The sequence below is a fragment of the Chiloscyllium plagiosum genome, unplaced genomic scaffold (genome assembly GCF_037043375.1).
Source record: "Chiloscyllium plagiosum isolate Xiang-an unplaced genomic scaffold, Cpla_swu_hap1 HiC_scaffold_35, whole genome shotgun sequence".
Taxonomy (NCBI): Eukaryota; Metazoa; Chordata; class Chondrichthyes; order Orectolobiformes; family Hemiscylliidae; genus Chiloscyllium; species Chiloscyllium plagiosum.
Window position 1 is genome coordinate 54,037,340 of NW_028270173.1, and position 16,336 is coordinate 54,053,675.

At 49.5% G+C, this 16,336-nt stretch overlaps 1 protein-coding gene across 1 annotated transcript; it reads right to left on the reverse strand.

Moving 5' to 3' along the window:
* Positions 1-511: 511 nt before the first annotated feature.
* LOC148140920 (class I histocompatibility antigen, F10 alpha chain-like) lies at positions 512-16,336 on the reverse strand. The gene is made up of 6 exons (XM_087979047.1): positions 16,155-16,336; positions 14,420-14,680; positions 3,623-3,898; positions 3,228-3,506; positions 1,060-1,179; positions 512-615 (listed from the first exon to the last, which is right to left on the reverse strand). The coding sequence occupies exons 1-6, from the start codon at positions 16,204-16,206 to the stop codon at positions 512-514; spliced, it is 1,092 nt and encodes a 363-aa protein (XP_087835173.1). The 5' UTR covers positions 16,207-16,336.

The following is a 16,336-nucleotide window of genomic DNA, read 5'->3' on the forward strand; positions in this document are numbered from 1 at the left end:
GGAATTAAGTGTGAGTGAGTGGAGGGAGGGGCAGTGGGGGAAGAGAATGGAGGGTGACAGTTCGAAGGAGAGACACCGAGGACATGGAGTAGAGAAACAGGACGATAAGAGAGTGTTGGCTGAGAAACAGCATTGTGAGGAGACGGACCCATCACCCTGAGCAACACCCTGGCAAATATAACTCTACACTCTCATCGGGGCAGCATGGTGGCTCAGTGGTTAGCACCGTTGCCTCACAGCACCAGGGACCCGGGTACAATTCCCTCCTCGGGTATTTGTCTGTGTGGAGTTTGCACATTCTCCCCGTGTCTGTGTGGGTTTTCTCCGGGTGCTCCGGTTTCATCCCACGGTCCAAAGATGTGCAGGTTAGGTGAATTGGCCATGTTACATTGCCCATAGTGTCAGTTGTGTTAGTCAGGGGTAAATATAGGGTTGCAGAATAGGTCTGGGTGGGTTACTCTTTGGAGGGACTGTGTGGACTTGATGTGCTGAAAGGCCTGTTTCCACACTGTCAGGAATCTACTCTACACCTCCCATTACCTTCTCCACCATTCCCAACAGTCTGTCCCCTCAGCCACTTACTGGGAGCTGTTGTGTAGGTCCCACTTGGGGAATCTGCAGAAACAAAATAAATGTCCATTAGGATGGGGAATAATCCATTCTCAGAGACTGTAAACAGCTGTTCAAAATTTATCAAGGTGATGGCACACAAACAAGGCAGTAAGGAAGGTTTTACAGGGATTGTGTCAGAAATCCTCATTCCCATATTCCCCTCCCCTGCATCCCCTCGAGATGCAAAAAATCCCTTCCATTCCATTAATATTCAGTCAGTGAGGATCTGATTGGGTGCAGTGGCTTTAATGATCAATATTAGACCTGGTCTGGGCTGATCACGTAAAGGAAGATCAGACGGGGAACGAGACGTGTTTATACGTGTGTATCTGTGTGTGGGAATTCAATCAGTTCCATTCCCCACAGTGCCCTGTACTCCCAGTACTGGAGATTCCCCACACTCACTCTGTCCCCTCAGTTCCACATTCCCCTCTCTCTGATTCTTACCTCTCCGTGACCATTTCCAGATGATTATTCCGACTATCCCGACAATAACAGCCAAAAGAATGACCATTGATGCAATGAGACTTCCAAGATGGGAATGCAGCCAATTGCTTTTCAGATTTTCTGAAACACATTGGAAATATATCAGGATTCTCTCTGTTCCTGGATTTATTTCTAACCCTGTGTTAATTGGGAACAATTATAACTGCTCCGAGCTGTTGGGAATTGTTGGGATTGGTTGAAATGCTGGTTTCACCCTCTCCCGATTTCACTCTCCAGTGAAGTCACCAAGGATCCCATTGATAGGGGTATAAACATCGTGTTGTACCTGTCCTGGGGGTTACCTCCCCAGACAGTTCAGTTCCCATTCTCCCCAATATCTCTGTGTCCTGTCCTTACTAGTGCTGGTGGGGTAGATCGGCCTTGGGTGAGGTGAAGGAGTGAGTGAATGGTTGGAGGGGTGTAGTTCGGTGTCCCAGAAGGCACTTCCTCAGTGGTTGGGCAAGGGGCAGTTTGGGAATTCACTGGTGAGTGTTGGGGATGTTGAGTACCAATGGAATGGGGTTTGGGTGCCACAGTGGGCTGGTGAGGGGACCTTGTTAGGGATCCAGTTGTAGAGATCTGTGTTGTGTCCCAGTTGTCTGTCCAGGGTGATGCACTGCGAGTTTGACAGACGTCTGGAGACGGTGAGCTGCTGTTGGTGCTGGGGAGAGGTCAAGTGTTGGTTGCAGAATATCAGGTCATGTGTTTGAGGGGATGGAGTCAAAGAGTTAAAGAGTCACACAACAAGTGTGTATGTTCAGTCCAACTTGCCCACACTGACCAGATATCCTCGTCAGTGTGTGAATGGAGGGATCAGCAGTACCTTTGGAGATGGTCGGTTTTCCAGCTCTCTGGTGTTAGGGACCACACCAGGCCCCCTCAAAATATCTGAAGAAGGTAGTCTAAGATCTGAATTGTTTCTTATTTTAAAGCTCGATGGGAAATGATGTGTTCCAGATACAACGCAGGTGGTCAAACAACTCAACATTAAGCAAAACACAATTTACTTAAACGCTGTAATTAAAATACAAACAAAAGAACGAGAAATTTAGAATAACTTAACAATTGAAAAATGCAACCAAACTCAGTACCTATTACTAATTAACTGCTGCAATATTGTAACATCCTATAAACACCTTGCTAAAAAGGTAAATTCAGACACAGATTCTTACATGCAGTTCTCCAACCCAGGAGGAAATAATATCAAGAAAAAAATGTAGACAGTAGAAGCCAGGTGACATTCACTGAAGCTGCCAACTCTTTTGAGACCGCAAAGGCTTCTGATGTAACTGAAAAAACCAAACTGAGAAATCTGGATCTGTGAGAGCTGGCCACGCCCATTCAGACTGCTTCTATTGTTCCAACTTAAAAAAAACACCTAGAGGCCTCACAACTTGTTTACCTCAGTCATCAGCAGCAGCGAGTTTATTGCCTCTGCCTTACAACCTCTCTTCAAAACAAAAACTAGGACACCAACAACCTTTTAAAGTGGCAGCATCATCACACTAGGAGTTAAAGAAGCTTCCAATCCCTAACCTCAGAACCTGAGGTCTTCCCAAAGGGTTTCAGATGCGAGGTAATTGTCCATCGGAAGTTGAAACTTCCTGGACAAATCCCATTCAGTGAGTCAGGAATTCTGAGGGGTCCAGACCCTCCTCTCTCAGGGAGTGTCCAGTCTCTGACTGTCTGGCTGCTGGACAATCTGGGCCCATGTCTGGTGCTGAAGCCTGGAATACAAGGGCATCTTCTTGTAATTCTGGTGAGATTATTCCAGAGGGAAATCAACGAGTACTTCACCAATAACAGGGCTGTGGGAATCTGGAATCCCCAAAAGGCTCTAGAAGCTTGGGATTCGGAGATCCTTTCAAACTTAGAATTGAAATCTTTAACGCAATTGAGACCAACATGACATATCAACACAGAGATCAAGGTGGGTAGTTGCAAACAAGGAAGTGAAAAAGTGTCCTGTAAATGGTTTCATCTGTCACATGTATATACACACACACACACACACACACACACACACACACACACACACACACACACACACACACACACACACACACACACACACACACACACACACACACACACACACACACACACAAACATTGTGCCCAGTCCCTTACCCCACTGATAGAGCTGGGCCTCTGCCAGGCTGCTGTGTTCAATGTGACAGGAGTATTGATCCTCATCCCCAGCATTGATCTCAATCTCTTTCTGGATCTGATGGGTCCCATCGTGGTTCGGTCGTACCCCCGAGGATTGGGTCTCAGACATGACCTCTCCATTCCTTAGCCAGGTCACCTCAATGTCTGCAGGATCAAACCCAGTGACCAGGCAGGAGAGAGTGAGCGGCTTGTCCTGACCATTGGGCTCCCTCCTGGAGATGAACACTTCAGGCTGAACTGTGATGGGAAAGGGTGAAACCACAAACAATAGACAGACACTGAATGGAATGGGAGAGCGGCTTCATAGATCAGTGAGGTTAGATCGGAACATGGAACAAAACTGAAATACATACCTTTCCTTCTGAAATATTCCTTTCCAGCTTCCAGATATCTCTTTAAATATTCAACATATACCTCTTCCATGTGTCTTTTCCAGTAGTTGTTCCAGGAATCATCAGAATTCCATTTCTCTTTAGTCATCACTGCAATGGGATTGGATGCGATCCATCTCATTCTGTCTGGTTCCAAACTGATAAAGTCTTCTCCATCAAATCCAAATCTCATCGATCTCTTAATGCTGCCGTCATCACTGACCTCAACAGTAGTTATCCGTTGAAAAATGTGAATTCCTGTTGGTGATCAAACAGTCATAGATAATTAATCATTAATAACCAGAGGAACAATCTGATCAAAGGGGAAGGGGGATCCTGTATCAGGCCCAGGGAGAGGGGGGTTACACACGGTGCTAATCTCCAGGGCCCCAGACTCGGGCAGCACTGACCCTTTCTCCAGTGGTTGCCTCACCCCTCAACCTGGAGCAGATAGGGAATGGGCTCTCCGATCTGGGTCAGAATTCCAGCGCTCACATTCCCACTGTCCTGGAACGACAGGCCCAGTCCTTCTGGTCATTTGTTTCAATCACAGGCTGCATTCTGGGGGATGTAGTCCATGTCTGTCTGTGACCACTCTGTCAGCCTCCCACAGGCTCTGGCCCACGATCGGACTCTGTGTGTTATTTACAAGGACCCTCTCCCTACGTGGGGCTGTGCAATCTCTTCCCCTGAGCCTGGCGGAATGGAGATGAGGATCAATCTCTTTAAGTTACTCACTACCTGTGTCCACTGCTTTCTGTCATTTTAATAAATGATTTGGATGTGCATATAGGAGGAAATGGTTAGTAATGGTTCGTTTGCAGATGACACCAAAACAGGAAATGTAGTGGGCAGTGAGGAAGGTTATATCAGAGTATGATGGGATCTTGATCAGATGGGCTGAGGAGTGGCAGATTGAGATTAATTTCGATAAAAGTGAGGTGTTGCATTTTGCGTAAATCATAGCAGCATTTACACAGTTAATGGTAGGGTGCTGGGGAGTGTTGCCAAACAAACAGACCTTGGGGTGTAGAGTCATAGTTCCTGAAGGTGGAGTTACAGACTGACAGGATAGTGAAGAAGGTGTTTGGTCTCCTTGCCTTTATGGGTCAGTGGATTGAGTACAGGAGTTGGGATATCATGTTGCAGCTGTACAGGACATTGATTCAGCCACTTTTCGAATGCTGTGTTAAATTCTGTACTTCCTGCAATAGGAAATGTGAAAGGGTTCAGAAAAGATTTACAAGGTTTGGAGCTATAGTGAGAGACTGAATAGGCTGGAGCTATTTTCCCTGAAGTTTATAAAAACATGAGGGGCATAGATAAGGTGAATAGCCAAGTTTTTTTGCCCAGGGTAGGGGAGTCCGAAACTAAAGGGCATAGGTTGAAGGTGAGAGGGAAAAGATTTAAAAGGGACCTAACAGGGAACTTTTTCATGCAGAGGATGGTGCCAGTATGGAATGTGCTGCCAGAGGAAGTGACAGAGGCTGGTACAATTACAGCATTTAAAAGGCATCAGGATGGGCTTACAATGGGAAGGGTTAAGAAGGATGTGGGCTAAAAGCTGGCAAATGGGACTTAGATCAGTTTAGGATTTCTGGTCTGCGTGGATGAGTTGGACTAAAGGGTCTGTTTCTGAGCTGTGCAACTCTATGTATCTACTTTCTATACAATTTCCTCTAATTATTACAGTGTTTTTACATTTGTTCTTGTTGTTTAATCCATTCCTCACAAATTAAACAGAATGAGTTGGCCTATTTTGGGGCAGTTTCCCAGAATGCCCTGTTTCAAGTCCCCGCTGGTCCAAAGGGGTCACAATATATCTCCACAACCTGATTCAAATATATCTCCAGATCATGAATGGACCGTGACAGTCAAATATTCTCTTTACTGTCCCTCCTGTTCTCAATTCATTTGTTATCCCACTGTTTACTGATTTGCTAAGAACTAAACATGATTAATGTTAGTGATCGTTCTATCTATTTCTTCATTTTTTAATATTTCTTCATTTCTAGCTTTGTTTACTTTACAATTGTTTTTTTCTGTTTTCATGACAACAAGTAATAGATTCCAGTGCTACACTTGATATGCTGCTTTCAAACACATTCCCAGTTAATTCTAGTAACATGGGAGTTCAGAGGGAGAGTGGGCAAGTCAGCCCTTTGAGTCCACTCCACCATTTAACATGATCATGGCTGATCTTATCCTGGTCTCACCTCCACCTTCCTGCCTGCTCCCATCCCCCTTTATCCTGCTTTCCATCAGAAACGTAGCCATTTCTGTCCTGAATTTGTTGATTGTTTCTGCCTCGCTCTGGGTCAGTGAGTTCCACAGATTCACAACCCCCTGAAAGGGGTAGGTAATTCTCATCTCAGTTTTGAACCGACCTCCTCTCTCTGTACATCTATCATCTATTGTTCGAGACTGTCCCACAAGGGGAACGTCTGTTTGACATCGACCTTATCAATCCCCTTGAGCATTTTATATTCCTCAATCAGATCCTCCTTCATTCCTCTGATCTCCAGTGAGTCCAGGCCCAAGCTATACAATTGCTTCTCGTACAATAACCCTTTCATCCCTGGAACAGCCTGGTGAACCTCCTCTGAACTGCCTGCAATGTCACCACATCCTCCCTTAGGTAAGGAGACCACAACTGGACATCATTCTCCAGGTGTGGTCTCACCAATGCCTTATATAATTGTAACAACACTTCTTTGCAATAAATGCCAGTATTCCATTTGCTTTTCTTGTTATATGCTGCACCTGCGTATCCACTTTCTGCAATTCATGCCCAAAAACACCCAGATCCCTCTGCACTGACACACTGCAAATCTGCTTCCCAGTGCAATAACAATTTGCCTTCTTATTTTCCAGCCAAAATGAACAACCCCATTCTTACCCACATTAAACTCCACTTCTCAGAGTCTGGCCCATTCTCCTAGCCAATATCCATCTGGAAACTTATTATCTCCTCATCATAGCCTGGTTCCCCACCAATCTTAGTATCATCCATGAGTTTAACTACAATATAGTAGATTAGATTTCTTACAGCATGGAAACAGGCCCTTCAGCCCAACAAGACCACACTGACCCTCCCATCAGCAATCCACCCAGACCCATTCCCCTACCCCATATTTGCCCTTGACTAATGCACCTAACACTACAGGCATTTTAGCATGGCCAATTCACTTGACCTGCACATCTTTGGATTGTGGGAGGAAACCGGAGCACCTGGAGGAAACCCACACAGACAAGGGGAGAATGTGCAAACTCTGCATAGTCAGTCACCCGAGGCAGGAATCGAACCTGGGTCCCTGGTGCTGTGAGGCAGCAGTGCTAACCATTGAGCCACCGTGCCGCCCAACACTCTGTCCCTCCTTGCAGATCATTTATACAGATTGTAAATAGTTGAACTCTGACAACTCAACCAAGCAGCACAAGATAGTTCCACTTCACCACCCAGAAAAGGACCCATTTTTCCTGTTCCTCTGTTTTCTGTCAGTTATCCAATCCTTTATCCAGGCCAATACTCTACCTTAAACCCCCTAGGATCTCATCATCAGGATCAGTCTTTTATGTGGCCTCTTGTCAAATGCCTTCTGGAAGTCTAGATATGCCACATCCACTGGACACCAGTGAATTGAGCTTCATTTATCTAAATGTTCAGTTATTTCCTCCCTTATGATTGGCTTCAGCAACGTCCCCATTACCTTTGAGTGCAGGCCATCAGGTCCCGGGGAATTATCTGCCTTTCATCCCATCAGTTTATGTAATACCTTCTCCCCAGTTACAGTGTCCATTTGCTGCTGGTCTTGCCCCTCTGGGGTAGCTGTGTGCATTCCCGTGGTGACGGCAAACTGCTGGACCCTCCCAGGGCTGAGGTAGCTGTCCGGCTCCACGCTGGAGCCATTTCCCCGCTCTGGTGTCTTCGGGTCGGGCCCAGAATCTGCATGGTCCAGTTCTCCATCTGACAGCGGGGCTGTCACAGGACCGCTGCTCCCCGTTACCTGGAGCTGTGGGCCGGTGGGTACCTCTTGGTTCTCACCGGGTGGGGGGAGGCCTTTACCCATCCCCTCAGAGGATCGTCGTTTCGTGCTTGGGCGGTGCTGCCCTCCTTTTTCCCCGCGGCGCTCTGTCTCTTCCTCTGGTGACGACCCTCCTTGCGCCCGTCCTCACCGTCGGAAGAGCTGCCTGTATCCTCGCCGTGTAGGTGTCGCTTCCCCCTTCGCTGGGTGGCTCTGGGAGGTTTCCTCTTCCTGCTTTTCACGGTAATCCAATCCTCTGCCTCCTTTGGTCCCTCCTCTTCCATTTCCTCCGTCTGTCCTGAAGGAGCTTGGATCGGCTGCTGCACCTCCCCGCTGTCTGCCGTCTGCTCCGCTACAGCCCGCCCTTCCTTCTGGGTGCCTCCAGACACCGTTCCCGTGCTGTTTTGTGGTACCTTGCTGGTCTTACTCGGTCCACGGCTCGTGTTGCCACCTCCGGCCATCTGTGTGTAGGTGGCGGCCCCTCGTCTTGGGCAGGCCCTGTACATATGGCCCGCCTCTCCACACAGATTACAGTTCTTGGCCTCCTTACATTCCTTGGTCGGGTGGCCTTCCTGCTTGCAGTTTCGGCAGATGGTCACCTTACAATCCGCCGCCATGTGGCCTGACCTCCCGCAGGTTCGGCACACTTTCGGCTGCCCTGCGTATGTCAGGTAACCTCTGCTTCATCCGATGGCAAAGCTGGAGGGTGGGTGGAGGGTGTTCCCACTGGCATCGACCCTCAGGGTTACCCTGACCTGTCGTTTGCTGGTCCAGATCCCGAAAGGATCGACCACATCGGTACTCTCTCCCTCGACCTGCACGTATCTCCTCAAGAAGGTCAGGACATCTGCTGCTGAGACGTGAGGGTTGTACATCTGGATTGTTACACCCCGACTCCTTTGCGCAGGAAGCACACAAAACAGGACCGCTGACAAGATGGAGAAGACCTTCAGGAGCTGCTCGCAATTCTTCACGCTCCTGAAGGTCACATCGAAATAGCCTGCCGCAGGGAAATCCTGCAGGCAGTACACATCCACTGTTTGAAACCCGCAGCACTCCAGCAAAATCTTCTTCACAAACACTATCCGATCAACCGGTGTGTGCTCCTCCACCTTCTTCACAGTCACCCTGACTGTGTTGCGAATGCCCTGGCCAGGGCTGCGAGCGGCTGCTGAGGCTCAGAGGTTGGCTGGTACCTGAATTGGTGTTAGGCCGAAGCCAGCATAAAGATCCACCTAGAGCAGGTCAGCACAACCCAACGATCCTCCAACGTCCAATCACGATCCAGCGATGGTCTCCAGCAGTTCCTACGACTCGCAGCACGATCCCCTTGGTTTCTCCCCCGCCAGCACACGTCCGCTGCGTCGAACCGACAGCACTCGAGCAGAATCTCTTCCTCTGGTCCTCAGGAACTACACATATTCCGAGCCAAAAGGCCGAAGCAATGGTTGGAAGGTGGGTCACATTGAAAGCTGAGATTTCAATGGGATTTCCAAACACAGGAATGGATACAAAATCTAAGATGGTCTCCCCACAGTCAGGGTGACTGTTAAGAAGGTGGAGGAGCACACACCGATCGATCGGACGGTGTTTGTGAAGAATATTTTGCTGGAGTGCTGCGGGTTCGAAGCAGCGGACGTGTACTGCCTGGCAGGGAAGATACCACGATACCTAAGGACGACCAGACAATCTCAGAGCTATGACCTCCTCAGCTGTCTGCAGCCCTGGGCAGGGAGTTCGAAACACAGTCCGGGTGACTGTGAAGAAGGTAGAGGGTCATACACCGGTGCATCGCATCCTGTTTATTAAGAAGGTATTGCTAGGATGCTGTGGGTTCGCTGCAGCGGACGTGTACTGCCTGCAGGATTTCCCTGGGGCAGTCTACTTTGACGTGACCTTCAGAAGTGTGAAGCAGTGCGAACAGCCCCTGAAGGTCTTCAAGGAGAAGGAAGGGGAGCCGCTGTTCTCCATCTTGTCAGCGATCCCATTGTGTGTGCTTCCTGCACAGAGGAGTCGGGTTGTTACAATCCATATGTACAACCCCTGTGTTCCAGCGGCTGATGTCCTGACCTTCCTGGGAAGGTACGTCCAAGTTGAGGGAGAAGCCACTGATGTGGTCGACCCCTTTGGGATCTGGACCAGTAAGCGGCAGGTCAGGGTAACTCTGAGGGTCGATGACAATGGGAACATTCTCCACCCACCCTCGAGCTTCGCAACTGGAGGGAGCAGAGGCTACCTGACATATGCAGGGCAGCCAAAAGTGTGCCGAGCCTGCGGGAAGTCGGGACACGTGATGGCGGACTGCAAGGTGACCATCTGCAGGAACTGCAAACAGGAGGGTCACCTGACTAAGGACTGTCAGGAAGCAAAGAGCTGCAACCTGTGCGGAGAGGCGGGCCACATGTACTAGACCTGCCCAAGACGGGGGGGCCCCACTTACGCACAGATGGCTGGAGGTGGCAATGCGAGCCGTGGACTCCGCTGTCAGGTGGAGAACAGGACTATGCGGACCCTGGGCCCGACCCGAAGACACCAGAGCGGGGAAATGGCTCCAGCGTGGAGCCGGACAGCTACCTCAGCCCTGGGAGGGTCCAGCAGTTTGCCGTCACCACGGGGATGCACACAGCTACCCCAGAGGGGCAAGACCAGCAGCAAATGGACACTGTTAACCTCGTAAACTGTTAAAATGGGGTTTAGAATTGCCAGCATCAATGTGTGTAGCATCATATCGGCTACGCGATGTGTTTCTACGATGGCCTTCCTGGCCAACGTTAAAGCCGACGTCCTGTTTCTGCAGGACTGTGGGATACTGAAGCTCAGCAGCTACAGGAGATGGTCGAGCTGGTGGGCCCATGGGCCGTCAGTTTGGTCGGGGGGCAACGATAGCCGCGCCTTTGGCCTGGGTATCCTGTTGAGAGGAGGCAACTTCGCCATCTCCGAGGTTAAGGAGGTGGTGGGCGGGCGTCTCCTTGTCGCCGACGTCATGTAAAGGAATGCTCCCCTGAGACTGATTAATGTGTACGCCCCAGTGGGTAAGAGGGAACGGTTGGCCGTCCTGCAGCAGCTTCCACTGTTGCTGGCTACGTCCTGGCCGGTCATTCTGGCCGGAGACTTCAACTGTATCATTGATGCAGATGGACGATCCGGCGGGGGGGACAGTAAACTGGACACCACGTCCAGAGCCCTGATGGACACGGTAAAAGATGCCAAGCTGCACGATGTCTTCAGCGCCCCTGCAGACGGAGCGCAGCGTAGATACACCTGGTCACGGGCAGACGGGTCTATCCGCTCAAGGATAGATTACCTGTTTGTGTCCCGAACGCTCTCGGTCAGATCCACCGACGTCAAGCCAGTGTTCTTCTCCGACCACTGCCTCCTGCTGGCCGACTGTCACCTACAGGACGAGCAGCGGGCTGGTAAGGGAACGTGGAAGCTGAACACCAAGCTGTTGACCCCGGGAAACATTGAGGAGCGCAAGAGGGACTACGCAGGTTGGAGAACTGTGAAGCCCCTCTTTGAGTCCCAAGCGAACTGGTGGGAAACAGTAAAAGGGAACATCAAGAGGTTCTTCATCCTCAAAGGTGTTCAGGAGGCGAGAGAGAGGCGGGGAAAACTGTCCCAGTCCAGGAAAGCATGCAGAACCTGCTCCTGCTGCAGACGATGGGGGTGGATGTCACGGAGGACCTCAAGGAGGTGAAGGGCCAGCAAGCCTCGCTCTTTGCTTCGGAGGCCTCCAAGATAATCTTCCGGTCCAGGGTCCGCTCGGTGAAGAAGGACGAGACGTGCTCACGTTTCTTCTTCCAGAAGGTGCACAAAGAGAGCTCTGTGCTCAGCAGCCTGAAGGAAGAAGATGGCTCGATAACGTCATCTCAGGCTGACGTCATGAGGATCAGTAAATCCTTCTATGCCAGTCTGTATGACGCGAAGCCGACCGACAGCGCGGCCTCCCAGTCGTTCCTGTCCTCTATCACGGAGGTCCTAGACGACGGAACACGGGAGAGGCTGGACCAGCCGCTATCTCTGGATGAGCTGACCAAGGCCCTCGAGTCCTTCGAAAAGAATAAAACTCCCGGAAGCGACGGCTTACCAGTCGAGCTCTATTCCGCTCTGTGGGACTTGATTGGCCAGGACCTGCTGGAGGTGTATGTCAGTATGCTTCGGGCAGGTACCATGAATGAATCCATGAGGAAAGGCATTATCACCCTCATCTACAAGCGGAAGGGGGAGAGGGAGGAACTCAAAAATTGGAGACCAATCTCACTGTTGAATGCAGATTACAAAATTCTGTCAAAGGTAATCGCCAACCGGGTCAGGTCTGCTCTGGGGTCGGTGATTCACCCTGACCAAACCTGTGCTGTGCCGGGCAGGAAGATCGCTGAGAGTCTCGCACTCCTCAGGGATACGATCGCCTACGTGCAGGACAGAGGGTTGGACACCTGCCTGATCAGCCTGGACCAGGAGAAAGCCTTTGACAGGATATCACACAGGTATATGAGAGATGTTCTCTCCAAAATGGGCTTTGGGGAGGGAATCTGCAATTGGATCAGACTGCTCTACACCAACATTGTCAGTGCAGTCTCAATCAATGGGTGGGAATCAGATAGCTTCCCAGTCAGATCTGGAGTCAGGCAGGGCTGCCCCCTCTCTCCTGCTTTGTTTGTGTGCTGCATAGAGCCATTTGCCGAGTCCATCAGGAAGGATGCGAGCCTGAGAGGGGTGACTATTCCTGGCAGCTGGGACCTGCAGGTTAAGGCCTCCCTGTACATGGATGACGTCACCGTTTTCTGCTACGATCCGCTGTCCGTGCGCAGACTCATGTGCATTTGTGACCAGTTCGAACGGGTCTTGGGGGCCAAGGTCAACCTAGGCAGAGCGAGGCCATGCTGTTCGGGAAGTGGGCCGACCAATCCTCAATCCCCTTCCCCGTCAGGACCGACCACCTGAAGGTGCTGGGTATTTGTTTCGGGGGGGGGCTGTGGCGTGCGCCAAGTCTTGGGAGGAGCGTATCAGCAAAGTGAGGCAGAAACTGGGCAGATGGAAGCTACGGTCGCTCTCCATCACGGGAAAAAACCTGGTCATCAGGTGTGAGGCACTATCATTGCTGTTATACGTGGCACAGGTCTGGCCTATTCCCAGAACCTGTGCCGCTGCAGTCACCCGGGCCATCTTCCAGTTTATATGGAGGTCAAAGATGGACCGGGTCCGAAGGGACTCACTGTACAAAGATCTGGGCAACGGGGGAAAAAATACACCCAATGCCACCCTCACCCTGATGGCCACCTTTGTGTGTGGCTGCATCAAGCTGTGGGTGGATCCCCGGTACGCAAACACCAAGTGTCACTACGTACTGAGGTTCTACCTGTCCCCGGTGTTGCGAAGGATGGGCCTGGCCTCGCTGCCGCGGAACGCTCCGAGTAGTTGGACCGTTCCGTATCACCTGTCCTTCGTGGAGAAGTTTATGAAGAAAAACACCTTTGACCACAAGTCCATCAGGAAGTGGTCAGCACGTAGTGTCCTTGAGACCCTTCGGGAAAAGGAGAGGGCGGATCCTATCGAGCGGTTCCCTGAGCAGACTGTCAAAGCCATTTGGCAGAATGCCTCATCGCCAGAACTTTTCAACAAGCACCAAGACATGGCTTGGCTGGTGGTGAGAAGGGCTCTGCCTGTGAGATCCTTTATGCACGCCCGGACTCTCAGCCGCACCGCACGCTGCACTCGAAGCGGCTGCGGGGGGGGGAACGAGACTGTCACACACCTCCTTCTGGAATGTGCCTGTGCAGAGGAAGTCTGGAGAGGAATGCAGTGGTGTTTGTCGAGGTTTGTCCCGAGCAGCGCCGTGACGTGGGACTCCGTGCTCTACGGCCTGTTCCCCGGGACACACACCGAGACGAACATCAACTGTGACTGGAGGATCATCAACTCGGTGAAGGACGCTCTCTGGGTGGTCCGAAACCTGCTGATCTTCCAGCTGAAGGAGTTGACCCCGACTGAGTGTTGCAGACTGGCACATTCCAAGGTCCATGACTACGTGTTGAGGGACGCGCTGAAGCTTGGGGCAGCTGCCGCCAAGGCGCAGTGGGGAAAGACCACTGTGTAATATCTGCCTGCCTAAAGAAGAACAGGGGGCCCGCGCAGTCATTTGTGCTCTGCTGACGCCTCAGCTAAAAATGTAATGGCACAGACCTGTATATACAAATGATTACTCTGTCTCTGTGTACCAAGAGATGGAATGTTTATGGATGTATGGCATGACCAATTGTACAGATCATCAAGACATTTTATGAATTAAGTATATTTTTGAAATAAAAAGAAAGGCTCTGCTGACCCCTCAGCAGAATACCTGGATGGTCAATGTACAGACTTGGACATATGAATGATTAATTCTGATCTATGTATATAAAGAAATGGAATATATACGAATGTATGGCATCATCATTTGTATAGATACCAAAATAATTTTATGAGTAAGGTACATTTTTGAAATAATAAAAAAAGATGTTTTGTTAAACCTATGTAAAACTATTTGACCGCACTGTGTCTACAGTTCCCTATTTTGGTCCCTCAAAAGATATGAAGGACTGAGATGAATGTTGGTGGTGCACTGGTGGTGGAAAACTCTCACAGAAATAGGGGAAGCATCGAGGCCTATTATGTCTCTCCCAGTCCTGGGGCCCAAATGACAGGGTTGGGGAACGAATGAGGTTTTATGATGAAAGGGGACAACAACAGAGAAATTCAACAAGCCTGATCTTACCAGATGTCTGGTTTGTCCTCTTCATTATTGTACTCAGAATTTCCTTCGCCATGTTTGCATGTCTGTTCACTATATCTGTAACATGATCCCAGAAATTCATATCGAAGAAATCTGCCAAGAACTGCTGCCTGGGGATGTTCCGATTGGTTTTATTGTCATGAGAATTCATTAAAACTCCATTGACTGTTGCACTGCTTGTAACCTCAGGAAAATCCTTAATTCCAGAAACAATTGTGTAAATCCCAGTGATTACATTAGTCTCTGTAAAACAAACAATAAAAGCAGGGTGTTACTCAATACCAACATAAACATCATATTAATGTACCTGGGCCACAAAACCAGAATCACATCACAGATCCCAGGGGCATCACTAATGTGAGAGACTGCTCTCAAAATCACTTTCAACATGTTATATCTGTAAAGATCAGATTGAAAACAATTATACACACTTCCAGCTGGTCAAAGTGAGGTCCATCCACACAGTGACAATTTCCAATAACCCAAAATATTATAACACTGTCAGAATCCTGTCTGATATAATCATCAGAATCAGATTCAACTGGGTCAGAATTAGCTGCTGCAGCCTCTTAGAACAGGGAGTAAACACAGAATCAGGGTCACTCAGATACTCGATGGAGTCAGTGTGGACATAGGAGAGGCTGGAACACAATCCAGGGATTGGACATTAAACAGAGATCACTAACCTGGAACAGGAACCTGGGACACACGTGGTGTATCACTAACCTGGAACAATATCCCAGGATAACTTGAAGAAGGATATTGAGGAGACTCTCCAGGCCAGGAAACATCTGAAGTGAGGAATTCAGGTTAACCCAGGGGCAGGAAAGATGTGGAGTGAGTGAATCCAGACTGAAATGAAGAGAATCAGGAATATTTGGGCGGATGATGTGTGAGACCATGGGGGACAGGCAGCTGCCACCAAGGCGCGGTGGGGAAAGACCACCGTGTAACATCTGCCTGCCTAAGGACAGGGGGCCCACGTAGTTATTTGGGCTCTGCTGACGCCTCAGCTAAATATATGGATATATGGATGGTAAACGTACAGACGTGTATACACACATGACAAATTCTGATCTCTGTATGTAAATGTTTATGTATGTATGGCATGACCAACTGTACAGACCATCAAATTATTTTATGAATAAACTATATTTTTGAAATTAAAAAAAGACAGTCACTGTGTGAACTTCTCTCTGTCAAACAGGGGGATGGACAATCCAGAGCAGGATCCTCACTGTCCTTCACTGAGCTTTTTAATCAGCCCTTTATACACGGCCAGTAGGATGTTGGTGTCTGAGATAACCCGGCCTATTCAACCATGAGGGCATCACAGCTGAGCCTGGGCTGGGTTAAACATGGAGTATCCTTCTCCTCCCCGCAGTGTTTACAAGACTTTAGACCAGGAATGATGAAGCTGTCTGGCTTCTCCCAATCGATGTGAAAATTAAAATCCTCTATTGGAACCATTTCCCATTTGCTCGGAGCTTCTCTGATCTCGGGGTTTCTACATCCTGCTGTCAGGAGACCTGGACACAAATCCCATCAGAGTCTCCCAGACTGTGCTGCCTTCAATGTGTAAAAGATCAGGCTGGCTGTATAACAGGCGGCTGGTCAAACATCCCCCATTTCAAACTCTCCCCAAGAGATTCACATTCACCCCAGACACAGAGAGAGAGAGAGAGAGAGAGAATGGAAAGCTGAATTCTGTACTTACCGGGAGAGACCCGGGAAAAACACAGGGAGATGGAGAGAAGGATCAGCAACATTCTGAGAATCCACTCTCCCTATTCCCATCAGGGATTGGGGAAAAAAACAGAGGGGACAACTGCTATTGAGAGTCTGGAAGAACAAAACACTTTCTCTGACTCCACTCCATGTCAATGCTGAGCTGCAGAT